Here is a 20,876-nt window from a genome sequence, read left to right as displayed (position 1 = left end):
TGCGTGGGACACAATCGCCTACTAAATCCCTGTCCCAAAGGCGCGATCCCCAAAAATTTGTAAAACCCGACGGAAATGTGGCCACGGGACCATTAGTAAATAAGCCCCATTAAGTGATACTATTATGGAGCTGACTGCAATCTACAATAAATATTTTCATTTTGCAGACGCACACGCACACCATTCAATTGTTTTTTTTTTTTATTATCATATATTTAAAATCCTATTTACTCCACATAAATAGCGCAGCTATCCTTCAATGGACTACCTACTTTTATTTATTTATTTACTATAGTGATGGAAATGTGACCAAAATGGCCCTCATTTATCAAAGATAAAGGTGTGGTTTGCCTGTGAAGTATGCAGGGAGCACCAGATTCATGAATGGTGGCACACGCTCTTCATGTAACTGGCGCACTCTGCACTGCTCCGACAGAGTGCACCAATTTTTTTTTGGTGCACCTTTAACATAAGGCATGCAATACAATTCTGCATGATAAATGTGTCGCACAATGCTTCTGTGCACCGCAACGCTCCTTTTAGTGCAGAATTTTATGTTGCGTCAAATATAGTGCAGCCACGTCACAAATCCGACACTTTATAAATAGTTAGCAGTTTACACTAAAAGAATGTGGAAAGTGAGACAAACAGGCGCGGGTGCTTTAAAAAATGTGGGCCAATATGTTCAATCAATATAATTTTTTAAATATTGAAAAAAAATTTTCTTTAGTATAATGAATTTTTATGAACTCCATTTAGATATTTGAATAAGATGTTTCCATTTCAGTTAATTCTGAAGTACTTCAGTAGAAATTATATGGCAACCAATATTAGGGCAAGATATAGGGTGATAGGGGGTCCCAAATTAATTCCCAAAAATTGATACTAAATACAAAATGAATAAATCTTTATTTCCATAGCGCAACTTATTGAGAAACTCATTCCTCAGCTGCTATAGAACCTCATATTACACACTTCAGCTGCTGCAGAACCTCATATTATACATCTCAGCTGCTGCAAAACATTGTAACGCACACCTCAGCTGCCACAGAGCCTCCTAATACAAACCTCACCAGCTGCAAAATCTCATAATACACACCTTAGGGTGCAGTCACACGTTGCGTTTACCACATGCGTTTAAAACGCATTGGAATAGCTGAAGAGTGATTTACCTAATTAAACAGCTGTTAACAGGTGTGTTTACAAAACGCATGCATTTTGTAACACATTTTGTAAACGCAAGTGTTAACAGCTGTTTAATTAGGCAAATCACTCTTTAGCTATTCCAATGCGGTAAACGATCGCACCTTAATTAGGCAAATCACTCTTTAGCTATTCCAATGCGGTAAACGATCGCACCCTTAGTAGCTGCAGAACTTTATAATACTCACATCAGCTGTGGCAAAGCATCACAATACACCCCTGTGGCAACTGAGGCATGCATTATGATGTTCTGCAGCAGCTGAGGTGTGTATTATGAGGTTCTGTGGTAGCTCAAGTTTGCATTATGATGTTCTGCATAACCTAAGGTGAGAATTATAATGTTCTGTGGCAGCTGAGGTGTGTATTATGAGGTTCTTCAGCTGCTAAGGTGTCTATTTTGAGGTTCTGCAGAAGCTGAGGTTAGGAGCAAGGATCATACAGGGAGTTTAAGACTCCATGTACTGTATTAGCAACCAGGACACTCTGACTTTGCCTATTATGTGGAAGGTGTTGAGGCAGCAAGTTTGTGGCTCCCCCTTCTCCTTCTCACAACCCGGCCCTGACCAATATAATAATATTGTTTTATTTTCATTTAGCACGTAGAGTATGGAAAAGCTACCTCCCTGCAATAAATGGCATTGTGTTCCTTATTGACTGTGCTGATCACGAACGGCTGGCTGAATCTAAAGAGGAACTTGATGTAAGTACAGAACTTCAATGAGTACATTTTTTTTATTACAAGTTATTTTATTATTTTTAAATTATTTTTATGTATTTGATTTAATTAGAACCTAATGTCTAAATAAATTAGTTATATATTGTAGCAGATATGCCAGTTGGCTTAATTGCATCCATCTGTGTAATGCAGTTAATTTCCACCATCACTCTTTTTCAGCTTTGTGCAGACATTTACTTGATAAGCACAAGTTAGGGTGCAGTCACAGGTTCCATCTGCAATTCATTTTGAAACACAAAAAAACTGAGCGGGCAGGGGCTTGTGCCGATTGGATCTGAGTTTCAGATGAAATGCATGCAAACAGTAACTAGCCCTACATTTTGCATTTTTGACATGCAAAACATGTGGTGCTAGTTACTAAACTAATGCGTTTCCTCTGAAACGCCAATGCAATCAGCACACATCCCGTTCCACGGGATCAGTTTTTCTCAAACATTTTGAGCCAATTTACATCTATGAGAAAAACCCTCTAACTGAGTATCTGCAGGAAGGATTTAATCCAAAACCAGCAATGTTTCAGTGTGTTACCCTTTTTCAAGGCTTGAAAAAGGTAGTAACACACAGAAACATTGCTGGTTTAGGATTTAATCTTTCCTTCTTTTCACTTTGGAACCTGGAGTGCCGTCTCATTTTTTTCGAAATATATGCATGTGAGTCTCATACCATGACTCTTGAGTCTGTGCACCCTCCCTTCTGAGGGATTTTGACATGGACTGCCGTGGACTTTTTTCTATATATGAGTATCTGCAGGGATATTAACAAAATATTAACAAAATAATGCTCCAGTTGGAACCTATGCTGGAACCAGCCGCAGCATTTTGATTCATGCTGTAGCTTTGACAGATCCTAATACAAAGTGTGGTTTGTGGAAGGAGAGGGGTTGATGGTGCTTGTACAACATCCCCCACCAGAGCCTGACCTTATTCAGTGGTTGGAGGAAGACAGGGTCCTGAATACTAGAGTGGCTGGCAAGTGCCTGACAATTATCATGGGGCTTGGTATCAGGAGTAGAGATGAGCGAACACACTCGTCCGAGCTTGATGCTCGTTCAAGCATTAGCTTATTCGTAACTGCTCGTTGCTTGGACGAATACTTCGCCAGCTCGAGAAAATGGCATCTCCTGCCAATCACAGAGCCAATCACAAGCCAGGAGACTCTGCACTCCACCCAGCATGACGTGGTACCCTTACACGTCGATAGCAGTGGTTGGCTGGCCTGATCAGGTGACCCTGGAATAGACTAGCCCCTGCCCGCGCTGCTCACATCATTCGCTGTCTGGATGCAATTAGGGAGAGAGCTGCTGCTGCTGCAGGGATAACGTTAGGCTGTTATATTCGCTTACTGTTAGGCAGGAGTGAGTCTACAAGAACCCAACAGCCCTTGTTAGGGCTAGAATAGCGTTATATTTTATTTTTATTTTTTTGCTTGTGGCTGGCCTTGCTGGCACTAGTAGTGCAGCTAGTACCATATTGTGACGAATTTGCAGGGAGACTTGCGAACGTTATATTTAGCTCTTAGTGACACACATATCCATCTCAAACACCTAAGTGGGACAATTTATTAGGGGTTTTGATTAAATTAGGCACAGTCTGACGATTTATTTATTTTATTTATTTTTCAAAACTTAAAGTGACTTAAAATCCAGTTGTGTGCTGTCACTGTAGGTTAGAAACTAGGCATACAAGAACTCAACATCCCTTGTTAGGGCTAGAATAGCGTTATATATTTTTTTTTTCGTTTGCTTGTGGCTGGCCTTGCTGGCACTAGTAGTGCAGCTAGTACCATATTGTGACGAATTTGCAGGGAGACTTGCGAACGTTATATTTAGCTCTTAGTGACACACATATCCATCTCAAACACCTAAGTGGGACAATTTATTAAGGGTTTGATTGAATTAGGCACAGTCTGCTTTTTCTTTTTTTTTTTTATAACTCAAAGTCATCAGGCACAGCACAAAATCTAGTTGTGTGCTGTCAGTGTAGGCTAGAAACTAGCCATATAGAAACTACCCAACAGGCCTTCTTAGGGCTACAATAGCGTTATATATTTTATTTTTGGTTGATATGCTTGTGGCTGGCCTTGCTGGCACTAGTAGTGCAGCTAGTACCATATTGTGACGAATTTGCAGGGAGTCTTGCGAACGTTCTGTTTAACTCTTAGTGACACACATATCCATCTAAAACACCTAAGTGGGACAATTTATTAGGGGTTTGATTGAATTAGGCACAGTCCGCTTTTTCTTTTCTTTCTTTCTTTTTTTTTTTTTTTCAAAACTCAAAGTCATCAGGCACAGCACAAAATCCTGTTGTGTGCTGTCAGTGTATATTAGAAACTAGCCATAGCAATAGGATAGCATCGTTTTGTTAAAAAAACAAAAACACAAAAAAAATGTACAGTTTACACTTTAATTTTGAAAATGTTGAATCCGAGGGCTAGGGTTAGAGGACGAGGGCGTGGGCGTCCAACTACTGCAGGGGTCAGAGGCCGTGGTCCTGGGCGGGGTGAGACACCACCTGCTGATGAGGGAGCAGGGGGACGCCGCAGAGCTACACTCCCTAGGTTCATGTCTCAAGTTACTGGGACTCGTGGTAGAGCACTGTTGAGGCCAGAACAGTGCGAACAGGTGATGTCGTGGATTGCGGACAATGCTTCTAGCCATTTCCACCAGTCAGTCTTCCACGCAGTCCACTCATGTCACCAAAATCAGCACTCCTCCAGCTCCTCCACCTCAGCCTCCTTCCCCCCAGTCTGCCCCCTCCCAAGAAAATTTGGCATTTGAACCAGCATACTCTGAGGAACTGTTTTCTGGACCCTTCCCAGAGTCACAAACCACTTGTCCATTTGCTGCTGAGCTCTTTTCCGATGCCCAGGTTTTCCACCGGTCGCAGTCTGTGGGTGATGATGACATTGTTGACGTAGTGGAAGAAGTGTGTAAAGAGGTGTCAGACGATGAGGAGACACGGTTGTCAGACAGTGGTGAAGTTGTTGTCAGGGCAGGAAGTCCGAGGGGGAGCAGACTGAGGGATCGGAGGATGATGAGGTGACAGACTCAAGCTGGGTTGATAGGCCGGGTGAACACAGTGCTTCTGAGACAGAACAGGTTGGAAGAGGCAGTGGTGGGGCCAGACGGAGAGTCAGGGCCAGAGCTGGTGCATCAGCGCCAAATGTTTCACGTAGTGAAGCTCCCGTGGCGAGGGCTAGATTTTCGGAAGTCTAGAGGTTCTTTAAAGAAACACTGGATGACCGACGGACTGTGGTGTGCAACCTGTACCACACCAGTTCCACAACTACCAGCTTAACCACCACCAGTATGCGCAGGCATGTGAATGCTAAACACCCCACTCAATGGAACCAAGGCCGTTCACCTCCGGCCGGGCACACGACTGCTCCTTCCCCTGTGTCACCTGCTGCCTCTGCTAGTCAGCCCCCTGCCCAGGACCCTGGCCCAAACACCTTCCGTGCGAAAACCACACCTTCGCCTCCACGATCCTCCACAGCATCCACCAATGTCTCCATGCGCAGTGTTCAGCTCTCCATACCCCTGACGCTGGAGCGCAAGAGGAAGTACAGTGCAACCCACCCACACGCCCAAGCCCTCAACGTCCACATCTCCAAACTACTTAGCCTGGAGATGCTGCCCTATAGGCTGGTAGAGACCAAGGCCTTTCGCAACCTCATGGCGGCGGCCACCCCTCGGTATTCGGTCCCCAGCCGCCACTACTTTTCCCGATGTGCCGTCTCAGCCCTGCACCAGCACGTGTCAGACAACATCATCCGTGCCCTGACCAACACCGTTTCTGACAAGGTCCACCTGACCACGGACACGTGGACGAGTGCTGCCGGGCAGGGCCACTATATATCGCTGACGGCAAATTACCATCAGTGGGCATGGCACCATCAGTCGGTAGCTCTAGGCACAGCAGCAGTGCCGTCGCTAAGCGACACCAGGCGGTGCTCAAACTGCTAGGCGATAAAAGGCACACCGCCCAAGAACTATTACAGGGCATCACAGCGCATACTGTTTTTTGGCTGGCACCGTTGAACCTGAAGCCAGGCATGGTTATGTGTGACAACGGCCGTAACCTGGTGGCGGCTCTGCAACTCGGCATGCCTGGCCCATGTGTTAAATCTCATAGTTCAGCGGTTCCTCAAGACTTACCCCAATCTGTCTGATTTGCTCACGAAGGAAGTCCAGCACAGATGCTGCCACTCTCAGGGCAGCGCAGCGCCTCCTCCAACTGCCTGCTCACCGACTGTTGTGCGACGTGCCCACGAGGTGAAATTCAACATTAACCATGTTATCCAGAGTTTACCAGCAGTGCAGAGCGATTGTAGACTGCCAGATGTCAACTTCCACCAGAACTGGTAGTCAGGTCAGTCAGCTTCCTCAAGTTACAATGAGGAGTGGACGTGGATGTCTGATATCTGTCAGGTGCTGAGTAACTTTGAGGAGTCAACACAGATGGTCAGCGGCGATGCCGCCATCATCAGCCTCAGCATCCCGCTGCTTGGCCTGTTGAAAAACTCTCTGGTCAGCATGAAGTTGGAAGCTTTGCGCTCGTCACAAGAGACGGGGGAAGAAGATTCCCTTGTTGATAGCCAAAGCACCCTCAGGTCTGTTTCTCAGCGCATATCGGAGGAGGATGAGGAGGAAGAGGAGAAGAATGTTGGCGAGACAGAAGAGGGGAGCATTCACTGTTCAGCGTGTATGGGCAGAAGAAGAGGAGTTGGAGGAGGAGGAAATGGACAGTCAGGCCAGTGAGGGGAGTGAATTCTTGCGAGTTGGGACTCTGGCGCATATGGCAGATTTCATGCTAGGCTGCCTATCCTGTGACCCTCGCGTTCAAAGAATTTATTCCAGCACCGATTACTGGGTATTCACTCTCCTGGACCCATGGTACAAGCAAAATCTTTCCACTCTCATCCCTGGAGAGGAAAGGAGTGTGAGAATGCATGAATACCAGCAGGCCCTGGTGCACAAGCTGAAACCGTATTTCCCTTCTGACAGCGCTAGCGGCAGAGGGCGTACTTCTGCGGGACAAGTAGCGAGGGAGAGTAGGCGAGCAGGCAGCTTGTCCAGCACTGGCAGGGGTACGCTTTACAAGGCCTTTGCCAGTTTTATGTCACCCCAACAAGACACTGTCACCTGTCCCCAGTCTCGGCAGAGTAGGGCTGATCTTTACAGAAAGATGGTGAGGGAGTACGTGGCTGACCATACCATCGTCCTAAGTGATCACACAGCTCCCTACAACTACTGGGTTTCAAAGCTGGACATGTGGCACGAACTGGCGCTGTACGCCTTGGAGGTTCTTGCCTGCCCTGCCGCTAGCGTGTTGTCTGAGCGGGTTTTCAGTGCAGCTGGTGGCATCATCACCGATAAGCGCACACGCCTGTCGACTGACAGGCTGACGCTTATCAAGATGATTAAAGGCTGTATTTCTCAGGATTTCCATTCTCCACCAGGTGAAAGAAGCTCAACCTGAATAATGTATGCACTCCTCTTCCTCATTTTCCTCCTTCTCCTCCTCTTTGTACACTAAAGCAGAGGAAACTGGCTATTTTTTGCCAGGGCCAACTGGCTCTAGGTATAGTACTCTATGTATTTAATTTTTCTGGAGGGCCACCTACCTGGTCCTCTGTTTTAAAAATTTTTGGGAGTGCCACATACAGGTACTCTATGTATTTAATTTTTCTGGAGGGCCACCCACCCGGTCCTCCGGTTTGAAAACTTTTTTGGACTGCCACATACAGGCAATATCCAAATTTAATTGTCTCCGTAGCAGCCTCCACACGTCGTCTTTATAGCTGCCTCCACACGTTGTCTCCATTGCTACCTCCACACATCATCTCCATAGCTGCCTCCCAAAGTCGTCCATATAGCTGCCTGGATACATCGTACCCTTAGCAAACGAGCTGTGACAGGCAGAATTGTGGGTTGTTTTCATGGCTTCCACATCAAACTTGTTAACTTTGTTGCCACCCTGCTGTGTTATCCACAAAATATACTGGTAAACTTTTATCATTTACCGATATTATTTCAGCGCTTCTTGCGCATCTGTTTACATTCCCCTCACCCGCCATAACCAAAACTTATAAGAACAGTACTACACTTGATCTTATCCAAAAGGTTCTTAGAAGTGCTGTTTGTAGCCCCCGCCTGCTTTGAAAATTATAATTTTTTCAAAGTAAACGCTTCTGGCCCCCAGGCCCATTTTGGGTGTGGATGATCCGAGAGACAGGGGCTTGGACAGGCGAAAGCTCGCCTAGCAGCGGACCGCCAGCTCAATCCCAAGATTAGGCAGCCTCAGAGGCATCCATGCATACTGCCCCTGCTGTTTCCTGTCCATTTCGCCTCCACGATACTCCACAGCGTCCACCAATGTCTCCATGCGCAACTTTCAACTGTCTATATCCCAGACGCTGGAGCGTGAGAGGATATACAGCACATCATCCCCTTAGCAAACGAGCTGTGTCAGGCAGAATTTTCAGGTGTTTCACCAGATACATAAAGGAACTCGGCCCATCTGTCGCCGCCATGCGGGAGACCTGAAGTTTTAATCATAGCAGCGCAATATGGATGGCCCATACTGTCGCTCTTAATCATGGAAGTCGTCTCCACATGTCGTCCCCTTATCAAACAAGCTGTGTCAGGCTTATTTTTCGGGTGTTTCACCAGATACGTTATGGAACTTGGTCACTATGTCGCCACCATGCTATGTTATCGACTAAATATACCGTCAACCTTTTGTCCACATAGGAAATCATTTCAGCGCTTCTTGCTCACCTCCTTTGGTTCCTCTCTGCCGCTTTAACCAGGCAAAATACTGATACATACAGTGCTACACGTTATCCTCGCCAAAAGGAATTTTTTAAATTGGTTTGAAGCCTGAGTCCATTTGGGGTATGTCACCATGCCACTCTCTAGCCTGCCGCTACATGCCGTCTTCTATAGTGTCAGGGTCAATTATTGGATGTTTTAGATGCTATGTAGCCTCATTCTGTCACTCTGTCATCGCCATGCTGTTGCCCATAATTTTGGCATAATGGTGCGATTAAGCAGCCTCAGAGGCATCCATGCATGCTGCCCCTGCTGTTTCCTGTCCATTTCTGTGGTGTTTCCATCATTTTTTAAGTTTTCCAGGTGTTTGGCCAAGCTTCCCTGTGCAGACCCTTGGTCCCCTTAAAAAATGCTCGAGTCTCCCATTGAGTTCAATGGGGTTCGTTATTCGAGACGAGCACTCGAGCATCGGGAAAAGTTCGTCTCGAATAACATCTCTAATCAGGAGCGAAGAGCTTCTCCACAGCCTGGCAGGTCTCCAGCAGGTGTGTGCAAGAAAATGGAGGGAGAGGCTGACATAGTAGGTTTCTCCCTGGTGTGTAGATAGGATACCTGTTGATAGAGGATGTGGGTGCCCGTGATGGTGTACAGCCAGACCCAGGGATCACTCAGAGTAATGTTGGTGAAGTATAACTTACAGTTCTTTATTGGAACAATCAACGGCCTCAACTGCAGCAAAACTTGATGGAGGTAGCTGGCTAGACCTCTAGTCCTTAGGAAGGTATGCTCGCAGCCTGGTTAAAAGCTTCAGGCTGGGCTGGTAGAGATGGAACAGAGTTCTGATGTGGAGCTCTGCTCTGTGCCTAGTCTCCTGGCTGGCCAAGGTGTCAGGCAACTTGCCGAAGACACCTCTGCTACATGGTCTGACTTCTTTGACTGACTCCCTTCTCCAGAGCCAGATAGTATGTGTTCTCCTTAAGCAGAGATTGCCAATTAAGGCGACCTTAAAGGCGTGTGGAGACTTAAAGCCATGGATGCTCCACTAGGGAATTCTGGGAAGAATGCAAATATGTTTTCCAAGTGTTTAATGGAAAACAATAGGGCACATTTACTAAGGGTCCGTGGACCACGATTCTGTCGGGTTTCCCGACTATTTCTGTTCTGCGCCTAAAATCTTATGTAAATACTTTTGTGTAAAAACTACAAAAGTGCTTAAGGAATGATACCTTTATTAGCTAACCAGAAAAAATATATTTGGTGCAACCTTTCAGGGCACACAGGCCCCTTCTTCAGGCATGGATACAAATGAAGCACTGAGAGAAAAACACAATATTTGAGGGATGTTACAACAAGATAATTAGTACAGATGGTGAGACTCAATTGAGATATTGAGTTGGATTTTCAATATCTTAATTGAGTCTCAATATATGTACTAATTATCTTATTGTAACATTTCTCAAATATTGTGTTTTTCTCTCAGTGCTTCATTTGTATCCATGCCTGAAGAAGGGGCCTGTGTGCCCTGAAAGCTTGCACCAAATATAATTTTTCTGGTTAGCTAATAAAGGTATCATTCCTTAAGCACTTTTGTAGTTTTTACACAAAAGTATTTACATCAGATTTTTGATTTTCTCAACATACTATGTTCTGCGCCTAATCGCGCAGAGGATTGTGTCATACACGATCGGATTGTGGCGCATCGGTGCCGGCTTTCATGCAACACAAGTCGGGGGGCATGTCCGCCAAACAACCCGACATGCTAGAGACCTCCTAGTGAGGTGATAAGTCTCACCAGGAACCTCCTGACATGGAGAGGGATAAGTTTGCAACACATATTAATCATTTGCATCTGCAGGGGTGTTGCACTTCTCATATGACCAAGCCAGCCTCCATTTCCAAAAACCTGCATATCTAAAGCTCAAAGCAAACCTTTTTTCTTAGGGAGGCACCTGTCGGTCCATAAAATGTTATTTATGCTTAACACACGGTTATAGTTAACTCTGAGAAAGAAGCAGCAGATTTTTTTTAGTTAGTAAAGTATTTTTTCATTCAGCGAAAACTATATAAAAATATGTTTGGATGGTATAGTATATATTATCATTTATTGAGGGGTCACAATAAATGTTTCATATAGGTGAGGGACACAGCGCAATCTACCAGACGTGATATGGCTTGGAATTAGGGGCACGGGGCCTTAAGATCATCATCATGTAACGCTGGTGGCGTTCCCTGTTATATGACTGCGGCTTGTATTCTGAACGTGTGCTGCCTGCCACAAACCTCGGCTTGTTTACGTTATGCTGCCTGCCTCAACTCAGACTGACTTTGACTACCCCTCTGCCTGAGCTTCTGTGCAAGCTGGGCCAGCTGCTATCCACACTGGGATCACCACAAGAGTAAGCGGCCTTGTGATCTCTCTGCAGCAAAGTCCAGATCCATGTATAGGGTGAATACCATAGAGCAGTGGTTCTCAACCTTTTAAAAGCTGTGACCCCGCAATACAGTTCCTCATGTTGCGGTGACCCCAAACCATGTACAAGAATATAATGACTATAAACTGCCACCTATGTACAAGAATATAAAAACTATAATACTGCCCCCTATGTACAGGAATATACCTACTATAATACTGCCCCCTATGTACAGGAATATAACAACTATAATACTGCCCCCCAATGTACAAGAATATAACTACTATAATACTGCCCCCCAATGTACAAGAATATAACTACTATAATACTGCCCCCTATGTACAAGAATATAACTACTATAATACTGCCCCCTATGTACAGGGTAGGGTTGGGAAACCAAAAAGAAAAACTGGCACGGCGCTATTGAAAGGATAGTCTTCTGGTAGGATTATAGGTTTATTAGTTCCAAAAGTAAACGCGTTTCGGGCAGAATGCCCTTCTTCAAGTACAATATGGAAGAGGGTTTAGTCCTTTGTAGGTTGTGTATCCATCCACCAGCATGAGAAGACAATGTCACTATTGCTGGTCCCTGGCTGTGTAACACCTCCAGCTCTGCATGCAGTATAGCAGACTCCCAGACTGGTTTTGTAACACCTCCAGCTCTGCATGCAGTATAGCAGACTCCCAGACTGGTTTTTGCAGTCTGGGAGTCTGCTATACTGCATGCAGAGCTGGAGGTGTTACACAGCCAGGGACCAGCAATAGTGACATTGTCTTCTCATGCTGGTGGATGGATACACAACCTACAAAGGACTAAACCCTCTTCCATATTGTACTTGAAGAAGGGCATTCTGCCCGAAACGCGTTTACTTTTGGAACTAATAAACCTATAATCCTACCAGAAGACTATCCTTTCAACGGGTGCAGAGGAGAGCAACCAGGATTATTAGGGGAATGGGGGGACTAGAATACAATGACAGATTACAAAATTTGGGATTATTCAGTTTAGAAAAAAGACGACTGAGGGGAGACCTCATTACAATGTACAAATACCTGAACGGACAGTACAAGGATCTCTCCAAAGATCTTTTTATACCTAGGCCTGTGACCAGAACAAGGGGGCATCCTCTACGCCTAGAGGAGAGGCGATTCTACCATCACCATAGACAAAGGTTCTTTACTGTAAGAGCAGTGAGACTATGGAACTCTCTGCCGCAGGAGGTTGTTATGGCGGACTCTATGTACATGTTCAAGAGAGGCCTGGATGACTTTCTGGAGAGAAAAAATATCACGGGTTATGGGGATAAAACATTTATTTAATTCTTGAAGGTTGGACTTGATGGACTTGCGTCTCCTTCCAGCCTTATATACTATGAAACTATATACTATGAAACTATGAATAGCGCCGTGCCAGTTTTTCTTTTTGGTTTCCCAACCCAACTCTGTAATTGACTACACCGGCTAACCGTTTCCGACGGACCCACACCGGCAAGCTGATGGGCAGCTATTGATGTAATTTTATGCGTATTCTTTAGCGCACTAAGGTGAGCATAACATATAGGGGGGGTGTCCTTTACACCCATCCCCTCGAACGACCCTGACGTCCTTTGATATATTCTCCTACCCCACAATAATACACGAGGCGCCGTCCTCTTGTTTTGCCTTCTTCCCCTTTTTTCTGTTTTCCTAGTACTCCCCTATGTACAGGAATATACCTACTATAATACTGCCCCCCTATGTACAGGAATATAACTACTATAATACTGCCCCCTATGTACAGGACTATAACTACTATAATACAGCCCCCTATGTACAGGAATATAACTACTATAATACCGCCCACTATGTACAGGAATATAACTACTATAATACTGCCCCCTATGTAAAGGAATATAACTGCTATAATACTGCCCCCTATGTACAGGAATATAACTACTATAATACTGCCCCCTAGTTCTAACTCCCTCCTGCCCCCAGTTCTAGTCCCCCCTCCTGCCCCCAGTTCTAGTCCCCCCTCCTACCCCCAGTTCTAGTTCCCCTTCCTTCCACCAGTTTTCACTCCCCCCCTCCTGCCACCAGTTCTAGTTTACCCACCCCTTGCTGCTCCCAGTTCTAGTCCCCCCCCTCCTGCCCCCAGTTCTAGTCCCCCCCTCTGCCCCCAGTTCTAGTTCCCCCCTCTGCCCCCAGTTTTGCCCCTACCTCCTGCCCCCAGTTCTGTTGCCCCCCTTCCTGCCCCCAGTTTTGGTGCCTCCCCTTCTTGCCTCCAGTTTTGGTTCCTCCCCTTCCTGCCCCCAGTTTTGGTTCCTCCCCTTCCTGCCCCCAGGTCTAGTGCGCCCCGTCCTGCCCCCAGGTCTAGTGCCCCCCTTCCTGCCCCAGGTCTAGTGCCCCCTTCCTGCCCCCTTGCTGCCTGAAGTTGTAGTTTCTACTCAATGTGAGCAGAGCAGTCCTGTTCCGCGGGAGTTTGTATAGAGGAGAAGCCAGAGGGTCATGTGATGATGACATCACCACAGGTCCTCCAGCTTCCCCTGTATACACCAGCCGACAGGTCCTCATATTGCACACATGTTTTATTCCGTTTTTGCCACAAATCACGCGACCCCTGTGTTTTGGTCTTTCGACCCCCACCAGGGTCACAACCCACAGGTTGAGAACCGCTGCCATAGAGGCACACAACCACCAAAAGCCACATCACCCACTGCTTGTTACACATCATCATAGTATATAAGGTTGGAAAAGTACGCAAGTCTATCAATGTTTTTTACCCATAACCCGTGCTTTCCAGAAAGGCATCCAGGCCTCTCTTGAACACGTACAGAGTCCACTATAACAACCTCCTGCGGCAGAAATTTCCATATGCTCACTGCTCTTACAGTAAAGAATCCCTGTCTATGCTGATAGTAGAACCGCTTCTCCTCTAGGCATAGAGGATGACCCTTATCCTGGCCACAGGTCTAGGTATACCTTCGGAGAGTTCCTTCTTCTGCCCATCAGGTATTTTTACATTGGAATATGGTCTCCCATCAGCCACCTTTTTTCTAAACTGAATTATCCCAAATTTGGTAATCTATCATTGTATTCTAGTCGCCCAGTTTCTCTAATAATCTTGGTTGCTCTCTTCTGCACCCGTTCCAGTTTTTCTAGGCCCTTTTAATACACTGGTACCCAAAACTGAACACAGTACTCCTTGTGTGTTCTGACAAGGGATTTGTGTAACGGCAAATCATTATCATGAGAATTTATGGTCAGGCATGCGTGTACACTGAGAGAATCTAGGTATGTACACTTAGAGAATGGTATACATCGCATATAAAGCAATAAGTTAACTTCTAACAGTAACAAAACAACATATCAACCTAGGGTAGTTGAAAAACTTGGGGGTAGTTTACAGATAAAAGATAAGACAATATACAATAGGGTAACGGGGTTCAAAAGGGGATAGGGAAGGGTAGGGGGATATGGGGGGCGGGGAGTGGACAGTTAGAGCATGTCTTGCGTTTTAATACTTTTTCAAAAATTACGAATACGGAGAAAAAAATGTTGCCATCTTCTGACGCTAATAACTTTTTTATACTTTGGTGTACGGAGCTGTGTTATATGTCTTTTTTTTTTGCGAAATGATCTGGCGTTTTCATTGCTAGCATTTTGAGGACTGTGCGACATTTTGCTCACTTTTCATTACATTTTTTATGTCATGTAAAAGGGTGTAAAACTCGATTTTCGGACATTTGGGCGCCATTTCCCGTCTCGGAGGTCACCGCAGTTTCTAACCGTTTTTATATTTTGATAGATTGGGCATTTTGGGATGCGGCGATACCTGATGTGTTTGTGATTTTTACTGTTTATTATATTTTATATCAGTTCTAGGGAAAGGGGGGTGATTTGACTTTTTAATATTTTATACATTTTTTTAAACTTTTTTTTTTTTCCAATTTCTTAGACCCTCTAGGGTATATTAACCCTAGATGGTCAGATCGTTCCTACCATATACTCCAATAAAACTGTATTGCAGTATATGGAGTTTTTGCATGTGATTCATTACAATGAGCCCAAGGACCTGAGGCTGTCATGGCTACCGATCGCCTCCCCGATGATGTTTGGGGGAGCGACAATCAGAGGTAACATGGTGGTGCCCATGCGCTGCCACGTTTTAAGTGCTGCCGGCGACTTCGCCACCGGCAAAGAAGAGGTTAACACCTGCGGGTAATAGCGATAGGTCTTTGATGCAATATGCAGCAAAGCCCATCTCTGATTGAAGAGGGCTCAGCCCTTCATAGCTCTGCAGCTGATATATCCGGCGCAGAGCGTGAAGGGGTTAAGAAATCTTCAAATATTAAAAATAATGGTCTGTCTATCACAGTAGTGGTGTAAACCCTCTGGGCCCAGTGATTTGTAGTGGTTTGGAGGCAGCGCAGCACTTCTTCCTAGGTTAAACTGTTGACATTAAAAAGAGAATTTTCATTATCCCTCATCATGTCTTCCGCCGAGGGATTTTCCAGGGTAAAGACAGTTGAGAAGCAGACACTATCCTTTTTTTTTCTTGTCATTTATATAAATTAAAAATAATTTCCTTGGAAATATTCAGTTTTACTCTGTTGCCCAATACTAATACTATTAGGAGTAACAGAGAATTTAAATTTGTGAAATAGTAACAAAACTTGGCATCCAGTAGATGTCATCAGATACTCATAAATGTGCTGAGAGTGAATCTGCATTAATATTTGCTGCTAACTCATATTATAGATCCAGTGTTCCTTAAAAGGGTTGTATGGCTATAGAAAGTAAAATCTATGTATCATCGAAACATGTGCTCACTTCAAGAGAAAGTTTCTTTCTTTTTTTGCATTTCTGTTTTTAACTCATATCTTTTCTACAAGCCACAACTTTTAGATTTTTTTTATTTACAAGCTATATGTGGGCTTGTTATATGTGAGACAAATTGCAGATTCTAGTTTAATATTTAAACATTTGATATTCTGTGCCATGTACTGGGAAGCTGGAAAAATTTCCAGATGTTGTGGAACTGTAAAAAAAAACACAGTTACGCCATATTTTAATGGGCGTTTATTTTTACAGTTTTTAATATGCAATCGAAATTACACCTCTCTTTTATTCTTTGGATCAGTACGAAAAAATAAACAAAAATACACAAGGGAGGGTAGTGTAGACTCCCCACTTAATCCACCAAAGTAAATGTAACAAATCGGTGGATAACTTATTTAAAACATAACTTTTAATCTGTGAATTGTGTTAAAGTGGGAATATACTATACAAAAAAAGCCTTAAAATTAAAGCTCCCGAAGGGAGAAAAACCTGTGCCGTAGACAGGCTCATAAATACATGCTTAAAAAGGTGCTGGCTACTGTTAATCTGTGCCGTAGACAGTCTCATAAATACATGCTTAAAAAGGTGTTGGCTACTGTTAATCTTAAATCACAATATGTGTGTAGAGATCTGTACACATCTGTCTGTGTATGCCGAGTGCAGAGTATACATCAAATGTCTGGGCCCATCAATCATGGACATAAGGTATTGACCTTAGTGGGAACCATTTGAGAAGCCAAAAGAGGGAAAACCCAGAAGATAGTTTGAAATGAATGCAAATAGCCAGTGCGTGAAGGAACGGTAGAGGCAGGGGTTGATGGAGCATGCACCTACAGACTGGACCTTGTGCTACTCCCTGCCCAGGTTTTTTTTTCTCCTTCCAGTGTACATGGCAGAAACATCATTGGTCAATAACTTACACTCACTTAACCATGTTCAGGCAGGATCTACAGCTGCTATTACATCATGATCAGCTTCTAGAACCTTCACATAGGGCTTGCGACTCCCTTTGTCAACTCCTAAGCTAGAGAGGGCATTGTTTGCAACTACCAGTCTGCCTATGTATTGGCAGGGTGTTTCATATGGTGTTTGTACATCTCCCAGGGCTTCACCTGACAGGAGGTGTTATGCAATTAAATAATTTTTTGCCCTAATGGGATTTTGAACTCTGAACCTTCACTCTGAACCTCCATCCACAAGACTATGGGCTAACTGGTTGTCAATGGAAGAATTTTATCTAACTAAGAGCTACACTAGAGCATCCATAGATTTACACTGCGATACAAGCTCAATGCACTGGTATATAGAGATGTATTTTCACAGAGATCTCTCTATATATCACTACATTATCCCTTTTTTTAACATATAATTAATACAGTAAATTGCATTAATTAATATGTATAAGACACAAAATAAATTATGCATTTTATATTAACATTACCAGGACAAACATTACAACATATATAATAAACTGTCATAAAAAAACAACTAAAGCACTCCTTGCAATATGCTCGTTGATCATTACTGATTGCATTTGTTTAATTGGAACACGCATATGCAAGGTCCCATCCCCTGGCATGTGCATTGTGTTTCTAAATGCAATGTAAACGCCCCATGTGACCACACCCTTAATGTTCAATTCAGGTAATACTTTTTTTCTTTTATTGAAAGTATTGTATATGTATTGAAAGTATTGGATATATGTATCGAGTATCATGATACTTCTCTGGGTATTATATCACACTCAAAATACTAGTTTCGACTTTGAAAAGAGGCAGCATAAACGCAATTATACATGTGCCCCTATTCTACCCCTAATAACCGATTTTGTCTTTTAGGCATTGCTAAGTGATGAAACAATAGGAAGTGTACCTATACTGCTTCTTGGCAACAAAATTGATAGACCAGAGGCTATCAGTGAGGAGAGACTTTTACATACATTCGGAATTTATGGTCACACAACAGGAAAGGTATTGGATTGACTAGTAAATTAATAGTTTTAATCATTGTTTCTCCATCAATGTAGGGGAAACTGCAATATTTAGAAGGGTGCTGTCAACTTCTCATGTTATTGGGGGTTGGGAATAACAATCTGATCAGGGCCCGAACCCCATAACACATTTTTACACTAATACATACACACATTAATACATTAATATACATTTCTACACTCACATTTCTACATGTTTACACACACACATGTGTGTGTGTGTGTGTGTGTGTGTATATATATATATATATATATATATATATCTCACACATGTGTATCCTCAAATACACAAATTTATGCCCTCATGTATTCATTCATATTCTTATACAGTGAATACACATCCATACATTTATACTGATAACATATACAGTAAATAGACATCAAACATGCACACACATATAATATATATATATCATATACTTAGACATACATTATACACACACACAATACATACAAATCCATATAGTATAAACACAACATATAAACACATACTACATGGGTTTGTAACTACATGGGTAGAAGCCACAGCAGCTGCTATGAGGCCCACAGTGTCAAGGAGCCCGGGCATCTGACTTGACACAATAAATACATGACTGCTGCATTCTCACTAAGTAATCCATTCAATAGTGTGAGAGTGTTGGAAAATGCAGAGCACAGAGCTTTGTTATCTCTGGCACTCCCTATTTCAGCCTAAAACACCAATCCATGGTTTTATTGTGTAATGGTTTTATTGTGTATAATGTCTGTTGTTTGTAATTAATAAAGATTTTTTTCTCAATTCCTAGGGGAAAGTGTCTTTAAAGCAACTAAACACAAGACCTCTTGAAGTTTTCATGTGTAGTATACTGAAGAGACAAGGTTATGGGGAAGGATTTCGTTGGCTATCACAATACATTGAATAATGATGAAAGGTTTTATACATTCTTTCACTATTTTGCTCAAATTTAGTTTCTTGGATTAATTGACACAAAGAGAGGTAGATATACACTTTAAAGCAATCGGTGCTTAACGGTGAAACTGCGAATGGCTCATTAAATCATGATTTAGTGCCAGTTCACAACTCTATTATATAAGTGTATTAGTTATTGTTATTTGAACCAAAACCAGGAACGCCAAGGGCAATACTCGTAATGATAACCTTTAACTGTCCCCCACACATGCACATTCTTTCCTTACACAGGACTTATGCCCCTCCCGCCATGTAAGGGCTCAAGCAGACAGCAGTGGTTGGTCGAGTTTCATAGATCGGGCATAGTGCGTAGGATGGGATTCTGCCCATTTTAGGATCTACAAGCCCAGCAGCAACATCTGGCGGCAAATACCACAGGATACCCACAGATGTTGAGCCTCCATCTCATCTTCTATGCAAACTTGACTAACAAGGTCTTTTTTCAACTGTGCTTTTTTTCCAATAAAGTTACTGTGTTCTGTTCTTACTATGTAAACCATCATCAAATTCTCACATATAAAGTATTATTTGATTCCAACAACTCTTTCTTGATGTATACTTTTTTGTTATTCAATGTGTGTATATTTAGCAAGTTTTTTCTTTTACTCATTGCGGGATATTTATCATACGCGGCGCTAGTGGGCCCGACGTATGACAGCCCCGCTGCTGCTCTTACGCAACCCGATACATCAAGAGGCTTTATTAATGTATCCGGCAGGGTCTTGCACAGCGTTTATACATGTGAAAATTTGGTGGCTGCAGCGAGTAATCAGGCGGCTGGCCTCACCCACCTTTCACACCCCACTGGCGTGAATGTGGAGGATTGGGGAATATTGGAATATATATGTGGAGGATTAGCGAATACCAGTGCTAGCAATAAGCTAGCATTTGCGATTATTTTAGGGCGGTGGCGCAGATCCCTGATAAATATCCCCCATTGAAGCCTTGAACTAATTTACTAAGGGCTATGCTCCAGTTTTCTGCACATTCTTTTCTGTACAAACTGCTTGCACAGGTATTTAACCGGTTAAGGACCGGGCCATTTCCCGTTTTTTAATTTCCATTTTTCACTCCCCACCTTCAAAAATCTATAACTTTTTTATTTTTACACGTAAAAAGCTGTGTGACTGCTCATTTTTTGCGTAACAAATTGCACTTCATAGTGATTGCATTGAATATTCCATGCCATGTACTGGGAAGCAGGAAAGAAATTCCAAATGCAGTGAAAATGGTGAAAAAAAAGCATTTGTGTCGTATTTTTGTGGGCTTGGATATTACGGCTTTCACTTCACGCCACAAATGACGGATCTAATTTATTCTTTGGGTCGGTACGATTACAGGGATACCAAATTTGTATAGGTTTTATAATGTTTTCATACATTTACAAAAATTAAAGGGCACCTACCACCACAAATCTACCTATAAAGGTAGATCGGGTGGTAGGTGGATCAATGGGACGTGAGGATAGCCCTTTTAAGGGCTAATCCTCACGTCCCCGCACTGTTTTGTAAACTTTTATTACCCTAATATGTTAATTTACTTATGCGGCTACTGGGGCGTGGAGTAGCCGCATCTGAGGTTACACGAGGCGGCTACTCCACGCCCCGGTAGCCACATTACCCCTCCTACTCACCATGTTCGGCGCGCAGCTGCTCGTAGCTGCGCGCCCTCGTCCGCCGATCCTGCCGTCTGCGCATGCGCAGAACAGCAGGCCCGCGTCTGTGCAGCCCCGGCTTCAGAGCAGTGACCGCGCAGGCGCGGGCCTGCTGTTCTGCGCATGCGCAGACGGCAGGATCGGCGGACGAGGGCGCGCAGCTACGAGCAGCTGCGCGCCGAACATGGTGAGTAGGAGGGGTAATGTGGCTACCGGGGCGTGGAGTAGCCGCCTCGTGTAACCTCAGATGCGGCTACTGCACGCCCCAGTAGCCGCATAAGTAAATTAACATATTAGGGTAATAAAAGTTTACAAAACAGTGCGGGGACGTGAG

At 43.8% G+C, this 20,876-nt stretch overlaps 1 protein-coding gene across 2 annotated transcripts in view; it reads left to right on the top strand.

Moving 5' to 3' along the window:
• The window catches only part of SAR1B (secretion associated Ras related GTPase 1B), an 87,982-nt gene extending 68,566 nt beyond the window's left edge, over window positions 1-19,416 (top strand). For both annotated transcript variants that reach the window (XM_072150628.1, XM_072150627.1), the window contains exons 5-7: window positions 1,800-1,903; window positions 17,788-17,919; window positions 18,725-19,416. In XM_072150628.1, the coding sequence (XP_072006729.1) occupies window positions 1,800-1,903; window positions 17,788-17,919; window positions 18,725-18,841 (353 nt within the window). In that variant the 3' untranslated portion in view covers window positions 18,842-19,416. The remainder of the gene's footprint in view (window positions 1-1,799; window positions 1,904-17,787; window positions 17,920-18,724) is intronic.
• The last annotated feature ends 1,460 nt before the right edge of the window (window positions 19,417-20,876 follow it).

This window comes from Engystomops pustulosus, chromosome 4 (genome assembly GCF_040894005.1).
Source record: "Engystomops pustulosus chromosome 4, aEngPut4.maternal, whole genome shotgun sequence".
In the NCBI taxonomy this organism is placed as follows: domain Eukaryota; kingdom Metazoa; phylum Chordata; class Amphibia; order Anura; family Leptodactylidae; genus Engystomops; species Engystomops pustulosus.
Note: the sequence above shows the minus strand (reverse complement) of the source record. Positions and strands in the feature narration are given on the sequence as shown.